The 22,822-nt window shown below is 40.4% G+C and overlaps 1 protein-coding gene across 1 annotated transcript in view; it reads left to right on the forward strand.

The window, feature by feature from the left end:
- The window catches only part of CDHR3 (cadherin related family member 3), a 199,593-nt gene that overhangs the window by 79,831 nt on the left and 96,940 nt on the right, over positions 1-22,822 (forward strand). The window contains 1 exon segment of the mRNA XM_066240203.1: positions 11,362-11,564. Coding sequence (XP_066096300.1) covers positions 11,362-11,564 — 203 coding nt within the window.

Raw genomic sequence — 22,822 nt, forward strand, 5'->3', positions numbered from 1 at the left:
TAGCGAGTCACCATCTTTTCCTCTGTGTCTCACTAACGGCTCTATTCTATCAGTCTTTCCTGGCATGGATCAGTCCCCAAAGGGGGTCAGTGAGCGTCCCATCCAGGAAGGTATTCATTACAGAACTTAAAGACATAAGAAGGTCTTGCACACTCTGAAACGACAACATTCGCTAATGTTTTCTAGTTTATCAAGCATACTCATTTCTTATATGGTTCCTGTGCTGTCAAAGAGAACACTGGGCCTGAAATTATCGTACTTCCCCAAGTATAAGACACTCCCACTTATAAGATGCACCTTAATTTTGGGGCTCGAAATCTGAAAAAAAGACAAGCGTGAAAAAGCAGGAAATGCAAGTAAAAAAATCTACAATGAATGCAAAAACAAGCATGAAAAAAGCAGGAAATGCAAGTAAAAAATCTACAACCATTGTATAAGATGCCCCCAGTTTTTAGACCCCCAATTTTTTTTAAAAGGTGTGCCTTATACATAGGGAAATAGGGTAGCCTCAGTTGCTTTGCTAAAGTTCCTGCACAGAACTGATCCCTGGTCAAGGCACCAAGCATCTTGATAAATAGTGCTGCTTTGTAACCATGAGTCCTGGGAGTTTGGGGATGGTTTGTACTGGTTTGTAAACACTGCTCATTGATAACAGTGAGATCAGTGATTCACATGTGATCTGGGTATCGTCAGAGACCCTTGGAGGACTCTGCTATAAAGCCTGGTTATGTAAAGAGACAACACCTACGTGACCTGAAAGATAGGAAAGTTTCCAGCAGACACTCTATTTTGGGCTCCCTAGTTCCAAGGTATTAGTGGACACTTTGGTGGTTCCTGATCTGAGCAAGGGCATTTGTCAAGGCCCTTAGAGGAAAGAGGACAGCAGGAGCTGGCACCGGCGTCTCCCATCCTCCAACTGGGAGGCAGCCTTCAGCTGTGACACATAACCTTACTCTAAGGTTGTCGCTGTACTTCCTTTTTTTTTTTGGTAATAAACTATGGATTTGTAAGCATTCTCATTTGGGTTCTATGAGTCTTCTTCACCAGCTGAACCCTGTTTAACGGCCAGGGTTAATGTTGCACCACAGTCCTGAGACAGAGAGTTCACAGAGGGCCTCGGGGAAGTGAGGGGACTAGCCCAAGTTCCCACAGTCAAGTAAAGGCAAGGCTCAAACTTGACGCAAGTTGCTCTTCTCACACCCTCCTCTGACTTCTTTCACTACCCTTTAGATTAGTTACTAGAGAGAACAAGGAGGCACTTACTGAAAGCAGAGCTGTGAGCCGCTGCCTCCTAAAGGGGAGATGACACCTCTGAGCTGCATCGTCGCCTCAGTGCCCAAGGCCCAGGGTGGGCAGCGTCTTCCCCAAAGCAGGCTGCAGAGGCCTAAGTGCTCCCGGGGGGCTGCAGGAGGAGGCCTGGTTGGTCCGTTTCCGGCAAGGCAGTGATTTTACTCATTTTGAAATAAGCGAGGACACCATCCATCCAGATCTCAACCACAAGCAAGATGTTTCAGTGGGCTCAGTGACTGATAACAGATCTTTGATGTGCTTTTTCTTTATAAAAGTGTATGCTTCAAGTAATTTTAATTTGATTCTTAGTTAAAATGAATCTGTACATCAAATCCCATTAAAGCCTCTTTCTTGTTCTCGAGCACTCAGACCACCAAAGAAAGTTTGAATGACCAGCCTGAGAAGGCAAGACATGGTGTCTTAGGGAGGGTGGGCTCTGGCTCCTAACCTTCCCTCTGCCATGATTAGCGAGGTGCCTTTGGATACATCCCTTCAACTTATCTGCATAATGAATGGGTTAAATATTTTGTGATTTTAAAAAGTAATGCTTTATTTTTAAGATATGGCCTCTAGCCACTAATTGTTATTATTATGATACTATTACTACTTTTTGCTACTACTTTTTTATTTATTTATTTTAATTTATTGTGTTTACATAGATTCTAGTGTCGCCCCGAATGCATCCCCCCTCCCCCGTATTCCCCTCAACATCTTCCTTGCCCCCCCTCCCCACAGCGCTCTCCCCCTTTCCTTTCAAGATTATCTATCCTATCATCCCATTTCCCTCTGTCCTTTTTTCCTCTGGTCCCTTTGATCCCTCCTCTGTCTCAATTCCTTTCCTCAGTTCACATTGTTTATTGGATTCCTCAAATGAGTGAGGTCATATGATATTTTTCTTTCTCTGCCTGGCTTATTTCACTTAACATAATAGTTTCCGGGTCCATCCATGTTGTCACAAAAGGTAAGATTTCCTTCTTTTTCATGGCCGCCATTGTGTATTTGTACCACAGCTTTTTAATCTACTCATCCACTGACGGACACTTGGACTGTTTCCAGATCTTCGCTATTGTGAACAATGCTGCCATAAACATGGGGGTGCATTTCTCCTTTTGAAACAGTGCTATGGTGTTCTTAGGTTATATTCCTAAAAGTGGGATGGCTGGGTCAAAAGGCAGTTCGATTTTTAATTTTTTGAGGAATCTCCATACTGTTTTCCACAGTGGCTGCACCAGTCTGTATTCCCACCAGCAGTGCAGGAGGGTTCCCTTTTCTCCACACCCTCGCCAGCACTTATTCCGTGTTGTGTTGTTGGTAAGCGCCATTCTGACTGGTGTGAGGTGATATCTCATTGAGGTTTTAATTTGCATTTCTCTAATGATTAGTGATGTTGAACGTTTTTTCACCTGCCTATTGGCCATCTGTATGTCCTCTTTGGAGAAGTGTCTATTCATTTCTTTTGCCCATTTTTGATTGAATTGTTTATCTTCCTGGTGTGAGTTTTACAAGTTCTTTATAAATTTTTGTTATTAACCCCTTATCAGACATATTGTCAAATATGTTCTCCCATTGTATGGGTTGTCTTTTTGTCTTTTGCTGTGCAAAAGCTTTTTAGTTTGAAATAGTCCCATTTGTTCATCCTGTCCTTTGTTTCACTTGCCCGTGGAGGTAAATCAGCAAATATATTGCTGCAAGAGATGTCGGAGAGTTTACTGTCTATGTTTTCTTCTAAGATGCTTATGGTTTCACAGCTTACATTTAAGTCTTTTATCCATTTTGAGTTTATTTTTGTGAATGATATAAGTTGGTGGTCTAATTTCATTTTTTTTGCAGGTAGCTGTCCAATTTTCCCAACACCTTTACTCCACTGTATGCTATTATCACCCTTGTCAAATATCAGTTGTCCATAAAGGTATGGGTTTATTTCTGGGTTCTTTGGTTTGTTCCATTGATTTATATGCCTGTTCTTATGCCAGTACCAGGCTGTTTTGAGTACAATGGCCTTGTAGTATAACTTGATATCAGGAAGTGTGATACCACCCACTTTATTCCTCTTTCTCAAGATTGCTAAGGCTATTTGTGTTCTTTTTTGGTTCCATATACATTTTTGGAATATATGTTCTATATCTTTGAAGTATGTCATTGGTATTTTAATTAGTATTGCATTGAATTTATAAATTTCTTTGGGTAATATAAACATTTTAATGATGTTTATTATTCCTAGCCATGAGCACGGTATATGCCTCCACTTGTTTGTACCTTCCTTGATTTCTTTTATCAATGTTTTATAATTTTCTGAGTATAAGTCTTTAATCTCCTTGGTTAAAATTATCCTAGATACTTTATTTTTTTGTTGCAATAGTGAAGGGGATTGCTTCCTTAATTTCTCTTTCTGACAGTTCATTGTTGGTGTATAAAAATGCCTCTGATTTCTGAGTATTAATTTTATATCCTGCCACCTTGCTCAATTCATTTACAAGCCCAGTAATTTTTTGACTGTGTGTGAGCCCGGGCCTCTGTAGTGGCCGCCACGGTTCCTGCCTCCACTGGCCGGCCTGTGCACTCAGCAGCACAGGGGTGGTGTAGCTTAGACCTCAGTACTCACTGCCTGTGTCCCTAACGTGCTGCCTGCCTCTAAGCGCCTCTTTGTTCTGACTGGAGCAAGAGAGCGTCCAGTGGGCGAGGTAATTTCTTCCTTTTGCTGGTGATGCTGTTCCCAGGAAAAATATTCACTTTAGATTTGGGGAGTGATTCAGCCCAGGGGTTAGGGTGTCCATCCCTCAGAGTGTCTTTCCCTGTGCCTCTCTCCCCTGGCAACTGCAGTCCTCCCAGCACTCCCCGCTCCTGGAGCTCCGGGAAAGTGGCTCTGAGCGAGGCCCTCCATGCAGTCCTTTAATATCTCCATACAGTCCTTTAATACGGAGCCTGGGTCTGAGAGTTCTGCCTCCTTCTCTGAAACAGTGTCTAGGCTCTTTTCTCAGCCAAATATAGTCCGTAAGCCCCTCCCGGGCTCCAAGGCTCTAGGCTGGAATTCTGGTTTTGGGGCTGAGGACCCAGAACTCCCTGGGAACTCTCCCCGTTGCCAGAGTCCCTCCGGGCCGGGCTGCCGCTTGCTCCTGGGAGCGGAGCAGCCTTTCCCACGTCTCCACCTTTCCTACCAGTCTCCGTGTGGGTTCTTTGGTGGACCTTGGCTGTAGAATCCTCTTAGTTTAGTCCAAAGTTGGTATTTCAAGATGACTGTTCTCAAAATTAAATTGTAATCCACCTTGGTTCTGGGAAGTGGGAGTTGCTGTGGCCACCTTCCCCTCCATACTACTTTTCTAAATACCAGGGAAGCTGGAGGATGTGGGTGTTGAACTAAAAGTTGAGAGGTCCCACCTTAGCTCCCTTTTTGATCAGTTTCCTCTGAGTGTCTGCCACAAACTTTTTAAAATTCAGTTGCACGGCCCTGGCACACACGACCTTGTCCTAGGAAGAGAGGCCACCAGATGAAAGCAGAATGTCTCCAGCAAGAATGCCTGCAGAAAGGTCGTAGCCAAGGTCATGCCTGGCTTTATCCATCCATAGGGCATGCAGTTCCCAGCACAAACTGCTTGAGGATCACTGGATAGATTACTTCTCCCTCCAAAATCTCTCACTCACTGCCATATGGAATATGACCATTCAGGGAGCTCTATGAAAAGCTCTGTTATGTAAGGAGGAAGCATGGAGCTGTGAAGAGTCCTCTCCTTCAAATCAGATGCTTTGGATTAAAAGACTGGTTCTTTTATGAAACTAGTCTCTCAAAACCCAGGCTTATCATAGTTATAATTAATGCAATAAGATCGATGAATATTGTCTGACCAGGTGGTGGTGCAGTGGCTAAATCATCAACCTGGGATGCTGAGGACCCAGGTTCGAAACCCTGAGGTTGCTGGCTTGAGCACGGGCTCATCCAGCTTTAGCATAGGGTTGCTAGCTTGAGGACAGGTTCATAGACATGACCCCATGGCCACTGGTTTGAGCTCAAAGGTAGCTGGCTTAAAGCCCAAAGTCTCTGACGTGAGCCCAAGTTTGCTGGCTTCAGCAAGGGGTCACTGGCTCCACTGTAGCCCCCAGTAAAGGCTCATATGAGAAAACAATCCATGAACAACTAAGGTGCCACAACTATGAGTTGCTACTTCTCATCTCTCTCCCTGTCTGTCTGTCCCTGTCTGTTCCTCCATCTCTCTTTCTCTCTCTTTCTAAAAAGAAAAAAGGTTGATGAATATTCTCCCAACAAAGCAAACTAGGAACTGTGCTCTGGGAATGTTTGGGGAGCACAGTTTCTCCAGCCTCCTCAGTTCTCCAAAGTAAATCCAGCAAGGTCAGATCCGCCTGTTCAGAACAAGACTGTGGAAAGCCCAGAGCGGGGCTTAGCAAGCCTCTCATACCCAAGTCCACACAATTCTAGCACAATTCCTATGTTGTTCCAGAAACAGCCTCTTACGGATAACATCACCCAAATCTAACATCTGGGTTGAGGTGTCAGTTCCATGCTGGGCCCCAGCACCATCTTGCTATTCTCTTGCCAAGTCATAGAAAAACTATGATGCATAACATGTGCACAGTCACCTGACAAGCATGGAGTGATGGATGCTGCAGTAAGTATGTGCAGTCTGTTATCTCCAAGACCCAGCTGTGCCGAGGGCCCACCACTGATGCTTACTGAGTGTGTAATCTCAGATATGTGACATGGCAGCAACACCTGCATTTTGTTTAGAGTGGATGAAATTAGGCAATAAAGCAGCTAGCACAATGCCTGGTGTGTAGGTTCTTAGTAAATGCAAGTGATTACTTGTTTTAGCAGAGATGTAACTCACCAGGCTATTCTTGAGAAAAACCTAGTGACCTAGTGAGTTAGGCCCTGGCCAGTTGGCTCAGTGAATAGAGTGTTGGCTTGGTGTGCAGATTCCCTGGAATTCTATCACCAGTCAGGGCACACATGAGAGGTGACCATCTGCTTCGCTTCGCTTCCCTTCCCGTTCCTCCTTTTCTCTCTCCTCCCCTCTTGCAGGCAGTGGCTAGATTGGTCTGAGTGTTGGCCTCAGGCACTGAGGATAGCTCTGTTGGTATGAGCATCAGCCCTAAATGGGGGGAGGGGTCGCTGGGGAGATCCCGGTCAGGGCGCATGCGGGAGTCTGTCTCACTATCTCCTCTCCTTTCACTTAGAGAGAAAGAGAGAGAGAAACACCTAGTGAGGTAAATCTGAGCAGAGGCTTCCTTCCTTCTTGGCTGAAGGGGCACGAGTCCCTGGGCCAGGAGGAAGGGGGGCAAGAGAAGGTGGGAAAGTGTTTGAGACAAATTGCCAACCTTTAATTTTGCTTATGACTGCCTTTGTCTTGCTAGAAAGTGGGGAAACATGTCCATGAACAGTGCAAGCGGGGGCCTTGCTGTCTTTCATTTGTGGGAAAAGAGGGCCTAACAATACCAACACATCAAAGCAATGGATTATTTTGCTCATTTAAAAAAATATATTTTGGGGAAGATTTTGCCTCTAAATACTCCAAGTATACTATTTTACTCCTGGTTTTTCTTTTTTTTTTTTTTGAAATATTTTTTTAATTTATTTATTTTTAGAGAGGAGAGAGAGAGACAGAGAGGGTGAGAGAGGAGAGAGAGACAGAGAGAGAGAAGAGGGGAGGAGCTGGAAGCATCAACTCCCATATGTGCCTTGACCAGGCAAGCCCAGGGTTTCGAACCGGCGACCTCAGCATTTCCAGGTCGACGCTTTATCCACTGCGCCACCACAGGTCAGGCTACTCCTGGTTTTTCTTACAAGAATGGTATAATATGAAAGTCAATTTTAATAGGTTAAAAAAATTTCTTCGTATTCATATCACCTTAAACCACAGCTATTTTGATTTATCTGAGACCTTGCACAGTCCTTGTTCATAAACCCAGATAATTCTTCAAGTAAAAATAACTTATGCATAATGCATTTGTCTCTAACCTAAGTAAGATGATTTTAGATTTCTGGTATCAATGAATGTATTTATATTTCAATTTTTCCTACATTTCCATTATTCCTTTGCATTCCCTCCCCCAAATTTGAAGTAAAAACTTTTTCTTTTTTTAAAAAGGCCAACATTTTCCCATGTCCCGTTTGTTTCTTGAAATTGTACACCTCGCAGTAGGACAGATCCTTCTACTGTCACCCTGTCCCTCCTCCCATCCCAGTGGTGTGTTTCCTGTGTCTAATGGTGGCCAGGATCCAACTGGCCTGAGAAGTTCACCTCAGTGTAAAGTTGTCTTTATAACTTAACTACAGTAGTTTCCCCTTTATCTGTGGTTTCACTTTCCACAGTTTCATTTATCTGTGGTCACTTATGGTATGAAAATATTAAATGGAAAATTCCCAAAATAAACAATTTGTAAGTTTTAAATTGTGTGTTGCTCTGAATAGCATGATGAAGTCTCGCGTTATCTGACAACGTCCTGCTCGGCTGCCCAGGATTTGAATCATCCCTTTGTCCAGGGTCTCCAAGCTGTAGACCTTCCTCTTGGGACATCTCAGTGCTTGTGTTCAAGTAACCCTTATTTTATTTCATAATGGATCAAAGCACAAGAGTAGTAATGCCAGCAATTTGGATATGCCAAATAAAGCCAGGGTGACTCCTTTTTTTTTTTTCTTTTTTTCTTTTTCTTTGTATAATATTTTTCTGAAGTTGGAAACAGGGAGGCAGTCAGACAGACTCTCGCATGCGCCCAACCGGGGTCCACCCGGCCCGCCCACCAGGGGGCGATGCTCTGCCCATCTTGGAGCGTCGCTCTGCCGCAACCAGAGCCATTCTAGCGCTTGAGGCAGAGGCCATGGAGCCATCCTCAGTGCCCGGGCCAACTTTGCTCCAATGGAGCCTTGGCTGCGGGAGAGGAAGAGAAAGACAGAGAGGAAGGAGAGGGGGAGGGGTGGAGAAGCAGATGGGCGCTTCACCTGTGTGCCCTGGCCGGGAATCAAACCTGGGACTCCTGCTCACCAGGCCAACACTCTACCACTGAGCCAACCAGCCAGGGCTAGGGTGATTCCTTTAAGTGAAAGTGTGAGTACAGTATAAAATATTTTGAGAGAGAAACCACATTTGCATAAATTTTATTACAGTATATTATTATAATTGTTCTATTTTATTATTAGTTATTGTTATTATAATTGTTCTATTTTATTATTAGTTATTGTTAGTAATCTCTTACTGTACCTAATATATAAATTCAACTTTATCATTGGCATGTATGTATAGGAAAAAATATAGTAGATATAGGGTTTGGACTATCTGTGGTGTCAGGTATTGACTGGGGGTCTTGAGCAGTATCCCTGTGGATAAGAGGAAACTACTGTATTCACTGTGTGCTATCATCTGTCAAATGATGATATTAATACCTTTCTTTTTTTTTTTTACAGAGAGAGAGTCAGAGAGAGGGATAGACAGGGACAGACAGACAGGAACAGAGAGATGAGAAGCATCAATTATTAGTTTTTCGTTGCGCATTGCAGCACCTTAGTTGTTCACTGATTGCTTTCTCATATGTGCCTTGACCGCGAGCCTTCAGCAGACTGAGTAACCCCTTGCTTGAGCCAGCGACCTTGGGTCCAAGCTGGTAAGCTTTTGCTCAGACCAGATGAGCCCGCGCTCAAGCTGGCGACCTCGGGGTCTCAAACCTGGGTCCTCGGCATCCCAGTCTGATACTCTATCCATTGCGCCACTGCCTGGTCAGGCTATTAATACCTTTCTGAGAGGATTGTTTTGAAGAGTAAATGAGAGAAAGGATTTTACATAATGCATCTATTTAGAACATTGGAAAAATGGTAATTTCATTATATCTCTAGTGCTGCCATGACAAATTACCACAAACTAGATGGCTTAAAACAACAGAAATTAGGCCCTGTCTGGTCTCTCAGCGGATAGAGCTTTGACCGGGCATATGGATGTCCTAGGTTCAATTCCCGGGCAGGGCACACAGGAGAAGTGACCATCTGCTTCTTCACCTCTCTCTCTCCCTCTCTTTCACCCTTCTTTCCCTGCTCCCCTCCCACAGCCAGTGGCTCGATTGCTTTAGGCATGGCCCTGGGCACTGAGGATAGCTCAGTTGGTCTGAGTATGTCAGCTTCAGGTGCTAAAAATAGCTCAGTACTAGAGTATTGGCCCCAGAAGGGGTTGCCGGGTGGATCCTGGCTGGGGCACATGCAGGAGTCTGCCACATTCTCTCCCCTCCTCTCACCTAAAACAAAACAAAACAGAAATTTATTTTCTCATAGTTTAGGAGATCAATAGTATGAAATGAAGGTGTTGGCAGGATTAGTTCCCTCTGGAGTCTTTGAGTAGGAATCTGTTCCATGCCTATTGCCCAGCTTTTGGTGGTTGCTTACTATTTCTCGACTTGTAGCTGCATCACTTCAATTTCTGCCTCTGTCACAGCATGATCTTCTTCCTTCTGTATGTGTCTCTGTACTGTCTTCACAAGGACACAGGATTTAGGGCCCACCCTAATCCAGTATGACCTACTTTTAACTGATTAGATCTATAAAGACTCTGTTTCCAAGTGAGGTACATTCTGAGGTTCTGGATGGACATAAATTTGGGGAGGGATGCTATTCAACCCCCTACAGTAACCATCATTATGGAAGCATGAAATACCATGACCTATTGCTCTCCTCTGTATTAACAGTCTTGCAGAGTGTCAAGGAGACCTTAGACCAGGGGTAGTCAACCTTTTTATACCTACTGCCCACTTTTGTATCTCTGTTAGTAGTAAAATTTTCTAACCGCCTACTGGTTCCACAGTAATGGTGATTTATAAAGTAGGAAGTAACTTTACTTTATAAAATTTATAAAGCAGAGTTAAAGCATATAATAATAATTACTTACCAAGTACTTTATGTCGGATTTTCAGTAAGTTTGGCAGAATAAATCTTTATAAAACAACTTACTATAGTTAAATCTATCTTTTTATTTATACTTTGGTTGCTCCGCTACCGCCCACCATGAAAGCTGGAACGCCCACTAATGGGCGGTAGGGACCAGGTTGACTACCACTGGTTTAGACTGTCCCCAGCATTCCTGAAAGAAACATGCTTTCTCTTGCGTTATAAATTTCTCTGTCTGTAATGCAGTCCAAGGCAGTTCACACTCTTTTCATTTCCTTCTCTGTGAAACAGGAGTTAACCCAGCAACCAACAAGTATTGATTGACTCTCTATATCAGTGGTCTCCAACTTTTTTGGGGCCACGGACCAGTTTAATGTCAGAAAATATTTTCACAGACCGGCCTTTAGGGTGGGATGGATAAATGTATCATGTGACCGAGACAAGCATCAAGAGTGAGTCTTAGACGAATGTAACAGAGGGAATCTGGTCATTTTTTAAAAACAAAACATCGTTCAGACTTAAATATAAATAAAACGGAAATAATGTAAGTTATTTATTCTTTCTCTGTGGACCGGTACCAAATGGCCCTTCGGACTAGTACTGGTCCGCGGCCTGGGGGTTGGGGACCACTGCTCTATATGATACCTGTGGCACCCAATAATGACAAATAATTGTCTTTGAGATTACTTATGAATGTGGGGAGATCTACCATGATTTTGGAGCTTTTCGGTTGGGCATACTTAATTCTCAGATTACCTCATTAATGAAACCCTGACCCAGAGAAGGAAAATAAACTCTTGTAAACTATTGGCCCTTGTAAGAGAGACAATGTCACAGTTAGACTAGATACTTCGAGTGGGTGTCTATCTGCTAAGGTGATGTTTCTCCTCCCCAGCTCTTCACAAAGATTGGAAGAAAAGATTGGGAAGCAGGGAGACAGGAGGAAAGTAGCAGGTTTATTTACAGAATGATAGAAGCAGACTTCACGGTTGTTTGGTGGGGAATGTTTTCTTAGCTCCCAAAGGATCCTACATTCCTATTTCCAGGTCTTGGCAACAGTATTTGTTCTTGGGGAGTGACCAGGTTCCATTGCTGCACCATGCTACGCATTAAAGCCACAGAATACGCTGTTAAGTCCTTGTTCTCAGCACAAAAGGCTCTGTGTTCATGTAATTCTTCTCCTTTTGAATCCCCAGGGAGAGAAGCGCTACACCTCATTCACTTACCTGCTACAAGTAACGTGGCAGAGAATTCTTCACCTGAGACTTCAGTGCACAAGTTTTCTGTGAATTTATCATCATCACTGTCACCTGTGATCCCAGGGTTTCCTCTGATGATCAACTCCAGTCCCCTCACTAAAGCCTTCAGGGTGAACCGGCTGTCAGGCACTGACTTTGAGGTAAGTATGTACCATCTTACTCCCAACAGGAGTGTCTGCAAAGAGGAGTCCTGAAGCAAAGAGGCCCATGGGATTCGAGATCAGTGATCATTTCCTTCTCTTTCCCTACTTTAATCTTCCCTCTTGTAAGATCTGGAAGTCCTGTTTAGGGTGTGCTAGCCTTTGAAACTTTTTACCCCATTTAATCCAGTCCAGTTGAACACTGTGCTCAACTTGTTACAAATAAAAGGCTCGTTTCTTATTGCCAACCGTCCTCACATGCTATCAGGTGTAAGGTGTGCTGACAGTTACTGAATTCTTTGGGTGGGATAATTTGAGTATTGAGCTTCTTAAAAGCCTGGCCCTGATGAACCAGTCTGGTAATTCTGTTTTTCTAGGCTTCTGTGATCTTTCAGAAGGAAATCTATGAGGGTCCTTGTTTGATATGAAAGACATGCCCTTAGTAAAAATATAAGCCTAACTGTCCAGCCCTACTGTGTGAGTATTTCCTTTTGGGTAATTCCACCCCACCCACTCACACTGAAGAGCTATGGTACCACAGCTCTGTTTCCTGGTTATTTGAGTCTTTCTGAAGTTGTCACTCTTTCTTAGGCAGGACAAACCTGTCCATTACATGTTTCCCACTGGTAACCTTGGAGGTCTTCAAGGATATTTTTAGGGTACAGGTGTCTTGTATGTTATCCCTACTTGTATGTTATCTCTAACCCCCACCTAGTTCTCAGATGGCATAAGACTTTTCTATAGTTACGGCTAACCTTGCCCCTGGTACCGCCTGCCATTGTCCTAGGGTTCCAGTGGAAACCAATGGGCTCAACTTGCTTTGTCTAAGCTTGGTTGCCTCCCTGAAGTAAATTCTAGGTGTTCTTAAAACCAACTGATCACTAAAGTCATTGTGGAATCCATGAGCACAGGCATTTGGTATTCTCAGCACTTCAGGGGTAGACCATCAGGTATGTAAGAAACACACATTAAGACAGTCTTTACATCAACATCTAGTGTGCATTCCCAGGACCCAGATGCTGGTTCTGTGACTTATCTGCTTGATCTACTTGTTCCTTTGACATCTGGCTCCTCTTTAATAGCTGTTAGTCATCTGTTCCAAGAAGCCTTACCAACTGCTTGCACTTAGAGGGCATGTAGTACATGCCAGGCATTTTTGAACAGGTTTTACATTGCTTACTCTTAATCTTTATTTGCATTATTTTATTTGTATTATTCCATTATTTTATTTGTATTATTACCCCCTTTTTACAGATGAGAAAAGTCAAGCAAAATTTAACAGACAGGTTAAATAGCTTGCCCTGGGTAGAATAAGCTATTAGGTAGCTGAGCTAAAATTGGAACCCAGGCTACATGACTTCAGAGCTCTCATCATTTTGTTATCTAGCTTCATTTAGATATAATTCACACAGCATACAGTTCAACCATTTAAATGTACAATTCAGTGATTTTTACTATATTCACAGACCACCATTACAATCTCATTTTAGAACATTTCTATCAGTTTGAAATGAAATCTCAAATCCATTGGCAGTCATTCCTCTGCCCCTATGTGGTTCTCAGTCCCTGACAACCACTAATCCATTTTCTAAATTAATGTATTTGCCTATTCTGGACACCTCATATAAATGGGATCATATTGTATGTGGTCTATAATGACTGGCTTCTTTCCATTGAGCATAAAGTTTCAAGGATCACACACTTTGTAGCATGGTTCAGTATTTCAGTCATGTTTCAGGCTGAGTAATTGTCCACTGTATGGATATACCACATTTGTCTATCTGTTCATCAGTCAACAGGTATTGGGTTGTTTCCACTTGTAAGCTCTCACTCTCAGACTCTACAGTCGACAGGCTTTAATGATGATGACAACCATGCTGCTTCAAATTCGCAGTTTACAAAGTACATCCATATCCTGATTTCTTAAATCACTGATATTACTAACACTGATATTATTACTATTTAATTTTATTTAAAATTTCTATTTTATAAAGAAGGTAACAAAGAAACAGCAACTTCCATTAATATTTCCAAGATCACATGGCCATAAAGGATAAAATAAGTACTTAACCCAGGTCATCTGACTCCCAATCTTAGGCTCTTTTCTTCTACATTGCCATGTACATCTGTTGCTGTTTGGATGAGTACCCAAGTCCTTTTCTGTGGGATATGCCCTTCCCACATGCCATACAATTCAAATAGGGCCATCAGTCAAGGAAGAATTCCAGCCTGTTTCTGACCCCTAAAAATGGTGACTTTCTTAGCCCCTCAACTGATCTAAGCTCAAATATTCAGCATATTCTCTTAGCACTGATGTCCTCCTAGACACAGCCCACAGCTGATAAGGACCCTGTGTTGATATTAGGATGGGCCACAGGCTTACAAATTCTAAAGCTTTTTAAAAGAATTGGCTGTTTTTGTCCTGACCTGTGGTGGCACTGTGGATAAAGCATCAACCTGGAACACTGAGGTTGAAACTCCGGCCTTGCCTGGTAAAGGCACATATGAGAAGCAACTACTGTGAGTTGATGCTTCTCACTCCTATTCCACCTTTCTCTCTCTCCCTCCTATCTCTAAAATCAAAAAGTAAATTCTTAAAAAAAAAAAAGAATTGGTTGCTTTTGGGGTTTGCTCCAGTCAAGATATTAGAGTAGGTAATGCTCACCTCCTTTCATGACCAAATCAAATCACACTAAATTATACCGCAATCAACTTGAAGAACCATTTGATGACTAGCTGAATGGAAGTCCTATTAGAAGCCACATCAAGACCAGCAGGAGGGATGGAGATGTAAAATGGGCTGTTCCCACATCCACATGTGGTAATTGAGAATTAGGAAAGATATCTCAGCTGCAGAGGTCCCCCCTGAGGAGCAAGAGATCCCAGCTCCACACTGGGCTCACCAGCTCAGGGCTCCAAGTGCCATAAAGAGGAGTCCCCACAACAGTTTGCTATGAAAATCAGTGGGGATTCCTCTGGTGGGACAGAGAGCTCATTTGCCCACAAACACTCACCCTAAGCTCCAGCAAAGGGACAACAGTTTCAAAAGTGGCCAGAGACATAGAGAAAAAACTGAATTGTGAGGCTTCAGGACAAGGGCTACCATTGTTCCTGTGGTGAGCTGTCCCCCCACACAACTTAAAGGCGCAAGTGGGTGTCAAATCTGAATTTACATTAAAATGCTGAACACTGATCACTCCATCCTGGTGGCTCCCTGAGGCCCTGCTCCACCCAGTTTGCACACCACCTTTGGTTCTTCCAGTGGCTGTGTCTCACAGGCAGCCAGTCTCAGTTCACATTATATACTTTAAAATTCTCCAAAATCCACAGGCCCCAGGCAGGTGGAAGCTGACCTCAGCATGCCCCGTGCCTCTTGCTAAGTTGCTTAAATCCAAGCACTGGTGGTAGGGGGTCTTGGGTTACATAAGCAGCTGCAAACCACAGATTCTCTGTGGCTCCTACCAGGTAGCTCCAGGCCAGGCACTGATAAGCTGACCTTGGCCTGCAACAGACCCCCTTCCAAGAGGTCCCAGAAGCAACACACCCAGTGGCTGGCTTCAGGCCACAACAGAGCACCATCTGATTAGCTCCACAAATAGCACACCTAAAGCGTGGTCTCAGCAGGTACCAGAGCCCCACTGAGATGAACCTCATTCTATGAGTTCAGCTCCCTGCACAAAAACTCCTCCCCTCTGTGGCCTGTCCTCACAGAAACTCAGCTTGAGGATCAACCCCACACACTGATGTACCAATTGCAAAGCTCAATTGCAACAGGCGGGCACATATAACCTAAACATGGGATACTCTTGGAGCACCCAGCTCAGGTGGCTAGTGAAACTGTGCCACTGAGACCCACAGAACACCTACTACATAAAGCTACACTGCTAAGACTGGGAGGCATAGCAGATCTACCTAATACATAGAAACAAACACAGAGATAGACAGCCAAAATGAGGAGACAAAGAAATATGTCCCAAATAAAAGAACAGGAGAAAACTCCAGAAAAATAACTAAACAAAATGAAAGCAAACAATCTACCAGGTATAGAATTCAAAATATTGTTAATAAGGTTGTTCAATTAACTTATAAAAAGAATAGATGAACTTAGTGAGAACTTCAACAAAGAGATAGTATACAAAAACAGAACAGAAACCAGAAATAAAAGAACTAGTCAGAAGTAAAGAATATAATAACTGAAATGAAAAATACAATACAAGGAATCAACAGCAGATGAGATGAAGCAGGGGCTCAAATCAATGATTTGAAAGACAAGGTAAGGAAAAACAACCAATTAAAACAGCAAATAAATAATTTTTTAAAAAACAAAGATATCCCTGGCCATGTGGCTCAGTAGGTAGAGTGTCACCCTGACGTGCCAAGGTTGCAGGTCAGGGCACATATGAGAAGCAACTAATGAGTACACAACTAAATGGCACATAGGAAAAGCAACCAATGATTGCATAACTAAATGGAACAACTAAAGTGGATAAAGGGGTTGATGTTTTTTTCTCTCACCTTCTCTCTCTCTCTCTTTCTCAAATCAATGAAAAAATTAAAGTAAAAAAATGAGGATAATTTAAGGGACCTCTGGAACAATATAAAATATACCAATGTTTACAACATTGAGATACCAGAAAGAAGAGAGAATGCAAAAGAATAAAAAACTATTTGAAGAAATAACAATAGCAATTTTTTCTAACTTGGCAAAGGAAATAGACACACAAGTCCAAAGAGTGCAGAGTGTCTCAAAGAAGATGAATCCAAAGAGAGCCACACCAAGACACATCATAATTAAAATGCCAAAGGTTAAAGACAGAGAGAATCTAATAGCAGTAAGAGAAAAGCAATTAGTTCCCTACAAGAGAGCTTCTATCAGATTGTCAGCTGATTTCTGAACAGAAACTTTATAAGCCAGAAGAGACTGGCATGAAATATTCAAAGTGATGAAAAGCAAGGACCTACAACCAAGATTACCCTACCTAGCAAGGTTATCATTTAGAATCAAAGGGGAGACACAGAGTTTCTCAGACAAGAAAAAGTTGAAGGAGTTCATCACCACCAAAACAGTATTATAATAAATGGTAAAGTGACTTCTTTCAGAAGAAGAAGGGGGTAGGGGAGAAGAACACAAATATGAATAATAAAATGGCAGTAATTACATACCTATCAATAAGCACTTTAAATGTAACTGAATTAAATGCTCTAATTAAGAGACATAGGGTGGATAAATGGATAAAGAAACAATCCCGATGCATATGTTATTTAAAAGGGATCTATTTCTCACTTGACCAGGCAGTGGCAGAGTGGATAGAGCGTTGGACTGGGACATAGAGGACCCGGTTTAAAACCCCGAGGTTGCTGACTTGAGTACTGGCTCACCAGCTTGAGTGCAGGGTGGCTGGCTTGAGCGTGGGATCATAGACAAGACCCCATGGCCGCTGGCTTGAGCTCAAAGGTCACTGGCTTGAGCAAGGGATCACTCACTCTGCTGAAGCCCCCTGATGAAGGCGCATATGAAAAAGCAATCAATGAGCAACTCAAGAGATTAAGGAGCCACAACGAAGAATTGACGCTTCTCATCTCTCTCCCTTTCTGTCTGTCTATCCCTATCTGTCCCTCTTTGTTTCTGTCACACAAAAAAAGGGCCCATTTTTTATCAAAAGATACACAGAGACTGAAAGTAAAGGAATGGAAAAATATATTTCATGCAACTAAAAAAAAAAATGTTGGGGTAGTAATACTTATATCAGACAAAATAGGCTTTAAGCAAAGATAAAGAAGGACATACATAATGATAAATGGATTAATCCAACCCTTGTAAACATTTATGCATTCAGCATAGGAGCATCTAAATGTATAAAGTAGATTTTTTGATGGACATAAGGGGAGAAATCAACAATAATATTCATAGTAGGGGATTTTTGCACCTTATTGACATCAATGAATAGATCTTCCTGACAGAAAATAACTAAGGAACTAGTGGCATTAAATGACATGTTAGATAAGATGGATTTAATTGGTACCTTCATAGCATTTCAGCCCAAAACAGCAGAATATACATTTTTTTCAAGTGCACATAAAACATTTTCTAGGATAGACCACATGTTAGGACACAAAACAAGTCCCAATAAACGTAAGATAATTGAAATTATACCAAACATCTTCTCTGATCATAATGATATGAAACTAGAAATTAATTACAAGAAGAAAACTGAAAAACACATAAACACATGGAGACTAAATAACATGGTACTAACAATGAATGAGCTAACAATGAGATCAAGAAAGAAATAAAAAATACCTTGAGAAAAAAAAGTAAAAAATAAAAACACAACCTCAAATCTGTGGAACACAGTGAAGGAAGTTCAAAGAGGTGAATTTATAGCAATACAGGCCTACCTCAAGAAATGAGGAAAATTTCAAATAAATAATCTAACCTTGTACCTAAAGGAACTAAAAAAAGAACAACAATGTTTAAAGTGAGTAAAAGGGAGGAGATAATAAATATCACAGCAGAAACAAAATAGTCTTTAAAAACAAAACAAATCAAGAGCTGGTTCTTAGTAAAGATAAATGAGACTGATAAACCTTTAACCAGACTCATCAAGAAAAAAAGGAGAGAGGATCCAAAACTTAAATCAGAAATGAAAGAGGAGAACATTTGACACCACAGAAATACAAAGGGTTATAAAAAAGTGTTACAAACAACTATACGCCAACAAATTGGACAATCTAGAAGAAATGGGTAAATTCCTAGAAACATATAATCTTACAAAACTAAATGGAGAAGAAACAGAAAATCTGAACAGAGTAATCACAACTAATGAAATCGAAGCAGTAATTTAAAAACTCCCAACAAACAAAAGTCCTGGACCTGATGGCTTCATAGGTAAATTTTACCAAACATTTAAAGAAGAACTAATACCTATCCTTCTCAAACTAGTCCAAAAATTTTAAGAAGAGGGCAGATTCCCAAGCTCATTTTATAAGGCCAGCATTATCCTAATTCCAAAACCAGATAAAGACACTACAAAAAAAAAAACCCCAAACAACAACAAAATTATAGGCCAATATCCCTGATGGACATTAATGCAAAATTCCTCAACAGAATATGAGCAAACATAATTCAGCAATACATTAAGAGATCATACATCATGATCAAGTGGGATTTATTCTAGATATGCAAGATTGGTACAATATCTGCAAATCTATTAATGTAGTATACCACATAAACAAAAGAAAGAATAATAATCATATGCTCATATCAATAGATGCAGAAAAAGCATATGTCAAAATCCAGCACCTATTTATGATAAAAACTCTCAGCAAAGTGGGAATAGAGAGGGAACATGCTACCATATATAATAAAGGCTATATGTGACAAATTATAACATCACACTCACCAGTGAAAAGCTAAAGCCTTTTACTTAAGATAAAAAAAACAAAAAAAACAACAAGAAAAGGATGTTCACTTTCACCACTATTATTCAACATAGTATTGAAATTCCTGGCCACAACAATCAGACAGAAAAAGAAATAAAGTGTATTCAAATTGGGAAGGAAGACATAAAACTGTCATTATTTGCTGATGACAATATTTTATATAGAGAACCCTAAGGATTCCACAAAAAACTATTAGAATTGATAAATCGGTCAAGTATCAAGATCCAAAATTATTGTTCAGAAATAGATTGCTTTTTTATACACCAATAATGAACTATCAGAAGGGAAATCAAGAAAACAATTTCACATACAATTGCATTTACAAAATCTAGAAATAATTTACCAATGAGATAAAAAACATGTTCTTGGAAATTGTAAGACCTTGACAGAAGAAATCAATGAAGATACAAATAAATGGAAACATATACTGTGCTCACGGAAAAGAAGACTTAACATCATTAAAATGTCCATACTACCCAAAGAAATCTATAGATTCAATACAATCCCTATGAAAATACCAATGGCATTTTTCACTGAACTAGACTAAATATTTCTATAATTTATATGAAACCATAAAATACCCCATAACCACAGCAATTTTAAGAAAGAAGAATAAAGTTAGAGGTATCACTCTACTTCATATCAAACTATAGTACAAAGCTAAAGTAATTAAAACAAAATGGTACTGGCATAAAAACAAATAAATAGATTAATATGACAAAAGAGAGAGTCCAGAAAAAAAACATACCCATGCTTATATGGTCAATAATCTATGACAAAGGAGGCAGGAACATACAATGGGGTAAAGACAGTCTCTTTAATAACTGATGCTGGGAAAATTGGAAAGATACTTGCAAAATAAATAAAACTAGACTACTTTCTTACACTATATACAAGAATAAACTAAAAATGAATTAAATACTTAAATGTAAAACCTAAGACCATACCTCCTAGAAGAAAGCATAGGCAGTAAACTCTTTGATGTTACTCTTAGTAATATATTTTTCTGATATACCGGTTGGGCAAGGGAGACAATAGAAAAAAATGAAGAAACAGGATTGCATTAAAATATAAAAGTTTTTGCACAACAAAGGAAACAATCAACAAAATGTAAAGACAAACTGCCAAATGGAAGAAGATATTTGCCAATGATACATCTGATAAAGTGTTAGTATCCAAAATTTATGAAGAACTCATACAACTTAATACCAACCCCCCAAACAATCCAATTTAAAAATGGGCAGAGGATCTGAATAGACATTTCTCTAAAGAAGACATAGAGATGGCCAATAAATATATGAAAAGTTACTCAATGTTACTAATCATCAGAGAAATGCAAATTAAAACCACAATGAGATACCATCCCTCACATGTCAGAATGACTATTATCAATAAATCAACAAACAACATATGTTGGTGAGGATGTGGATGGAGAAAAGGGAACCCTTGGGTACTGTTGGTGGGATTGCGAATTGGTACAGCAATGGAAAATAGTATGGAGGTTCCTCAAAAAATTAAAAATAGAACTACGTTATGACCCAGCAACTCCACTTCTGGATATTTATCCAAAGAAACCCAAAATACTGATTGGAAAGAATATGTGCATCCTTATGTTCATTGCAGCATTATTACAATAGACAAGTTATTCAAGCAACCTAAGTGTTCATCAGTAGATGACTAAATATAGAATCAATGGTACATATATGCAATGGAATATTATTCAGACATAAAAAGAATGAAATCTCACCATTTGTGACAATGTGGGTAGACTTAGGGGTATTATGTTAAGTAAAATAAGTCAGACAGAGAAAGACAAATATCATATTATTTTACTTATATGTAGAATATAAAGAACAATACAAACAAACAAAATAGAAACAGACTCATAGATACAGAGGGTAAACTGATACTTGCCAGATGGGAGGGGTGTAGGGGGACTGAATGAAAAATGTGAAGGGATTAAGAACTACAGATTGGTGGTTACAGAATAGTCACTGAAATATAAAGTACAGCACAGGGAATATATTCAATAATATTGTAATAACTTTATGGTGTCAGATGGGCTACTAGACATATTGGGGAGATCACTTTTTAAATTATATAAATATCTTCTTTTTTCTTTTCTCTTTATTAAATAAATCTTAATTTATTGTGTTAACATGGATTCAAGTGTCCCACTCAATATAAAACCCTCACCCCCACCCATGTACCTCCCGTTATACCCCCTTTGCTCTTCTCTCCCTAACTTCCTCCCACCCTTTCCTCTGGGATTTGCTGTCCTGTGATCTATATCGCTGTGTTATGTATATATAATTTCACTAATCCCTTCACCTTCTCTGATCCCATTCCCTCATCCCCCTTCCCTCTGACAGCTGTCCCTCTGCTCCCTGTGACCCTGCCTCTGCCTCTATTCCATTCCTCAGTTCACTTTGTTCATTAGATTCCACATATAAGTGAGATCATATGATATTTTTCTTTCTCTGCCTGGCTTATTTCACTTAACATAATAATCTCCAGGTCCATCCATGACATTGCAAAAGATAAGATTTCCTTCTTTTTCACAGCTACATAGTATTCCATTGTGTATATGTACCACTGCTTTTTAATCCACTCGTCCACTGACGGACACTTGGGCTGTTTCCACTTGGCTATTGTAAACAATGCTGCAATAAACATGGGGGTGCACATCTTCTTTTGAATCAGTGATTTGGTATTCTTAGGATATATTCCTAAAAGATAGATAGCTGGGTCAAAAGGCAGTTTCATTTTTAATTTTTTGAGGAAACTCTACACAGTTCTCCACAGTGGCTGCACAAGTCTGCATTCCCACCAGCAGTGCAGGAGGGTTCCCCTTTCTCCACACCCTCATCAGCACTTATTGTGTGTTGTTTTGTTAATGAGAGCCATTCTGACAGGTGTGAGGTGGTATCTCACTGTGGTTTTAATTTGCATTTCTCTGGTGATTAGTGATGTTAAACTTTTTTTCAAATGTCTATTGGCCATCTATATGTCTTCTTTGGAGAAGTGTCTATTCTGGTCTTTTGCCATTTTTTATTTGGATTGTGTTGAGTTTTAAAAGTTCTTTATAAATTTTGGTTATTAACCTCTTATCAGACATATTGGTGAATGTGTTCTCCCACTGTGTGGGTTGTATTTTAATTTTGTTAATGGTGTCTTTTGCTGTGCAAAAGATTTTTAGTTTCATATAGTCCCATTTGTTTATTTTGTCCTTTACTTCACTTGCCCATGGAGATAAATCAGCAAAAATATTGCTACGAGAGCTATCGGAGAGTTTACTGCTTATGTTTTCTTCCAAGATGTTTATGGTTTCATGACTTACATTTAAGACTTTTATCCATTTTGACTTTATTTTTGTGAACAATGTAAGTTAGTGGTCCAGTTTCATTTTTTTTGCATCTACCGATCCAATTTTCCCAACACCATTTATTAAAGAGACTGTCTTTACTCCACTGTATGCTCTTAATTCCTTTGTCAAATATCAATTGACCATAAAGGCATGGGTTTATTTTTGGATTCTCTGTTCTGTTGCATTGATTTGAATGCCTGTTCTTATGCCAGTACTAGGCTGTTTTGATTACAATAGCCTTGTAGTACAACTTGATATCAGGAAGTGTGATACATCACACTTTATTCTTCATTTTCAAGATTGCTGAGGCTATTTGTGTTCTTTTTTGGTTCCATAAAAATTTTTGAAATACTTGTTCTATATCTTTGAAGTATGCCGTCGGTATTTTAATAGAAACTGCATTGAATACATAGATTGCTTTGGGTAGTATAGACATTTGAATGATGTT

This window comes from Saccopteryx bilineata, chromosome 7 (genome assembly GCF_036850765.1).
Source record: "Saccopteryx bilineata isolate mSacBil1 chromosome 7, mSacBil1_pri_phased_curated, whole genome shotgun sequence".
NCBI classification, from domain to species: Eukaryota; Metazoa; Chordata; class Mammalia; order Chiroptera; family Emballonuridae; genus Saccopteryx; species Saccopteryx bilineata.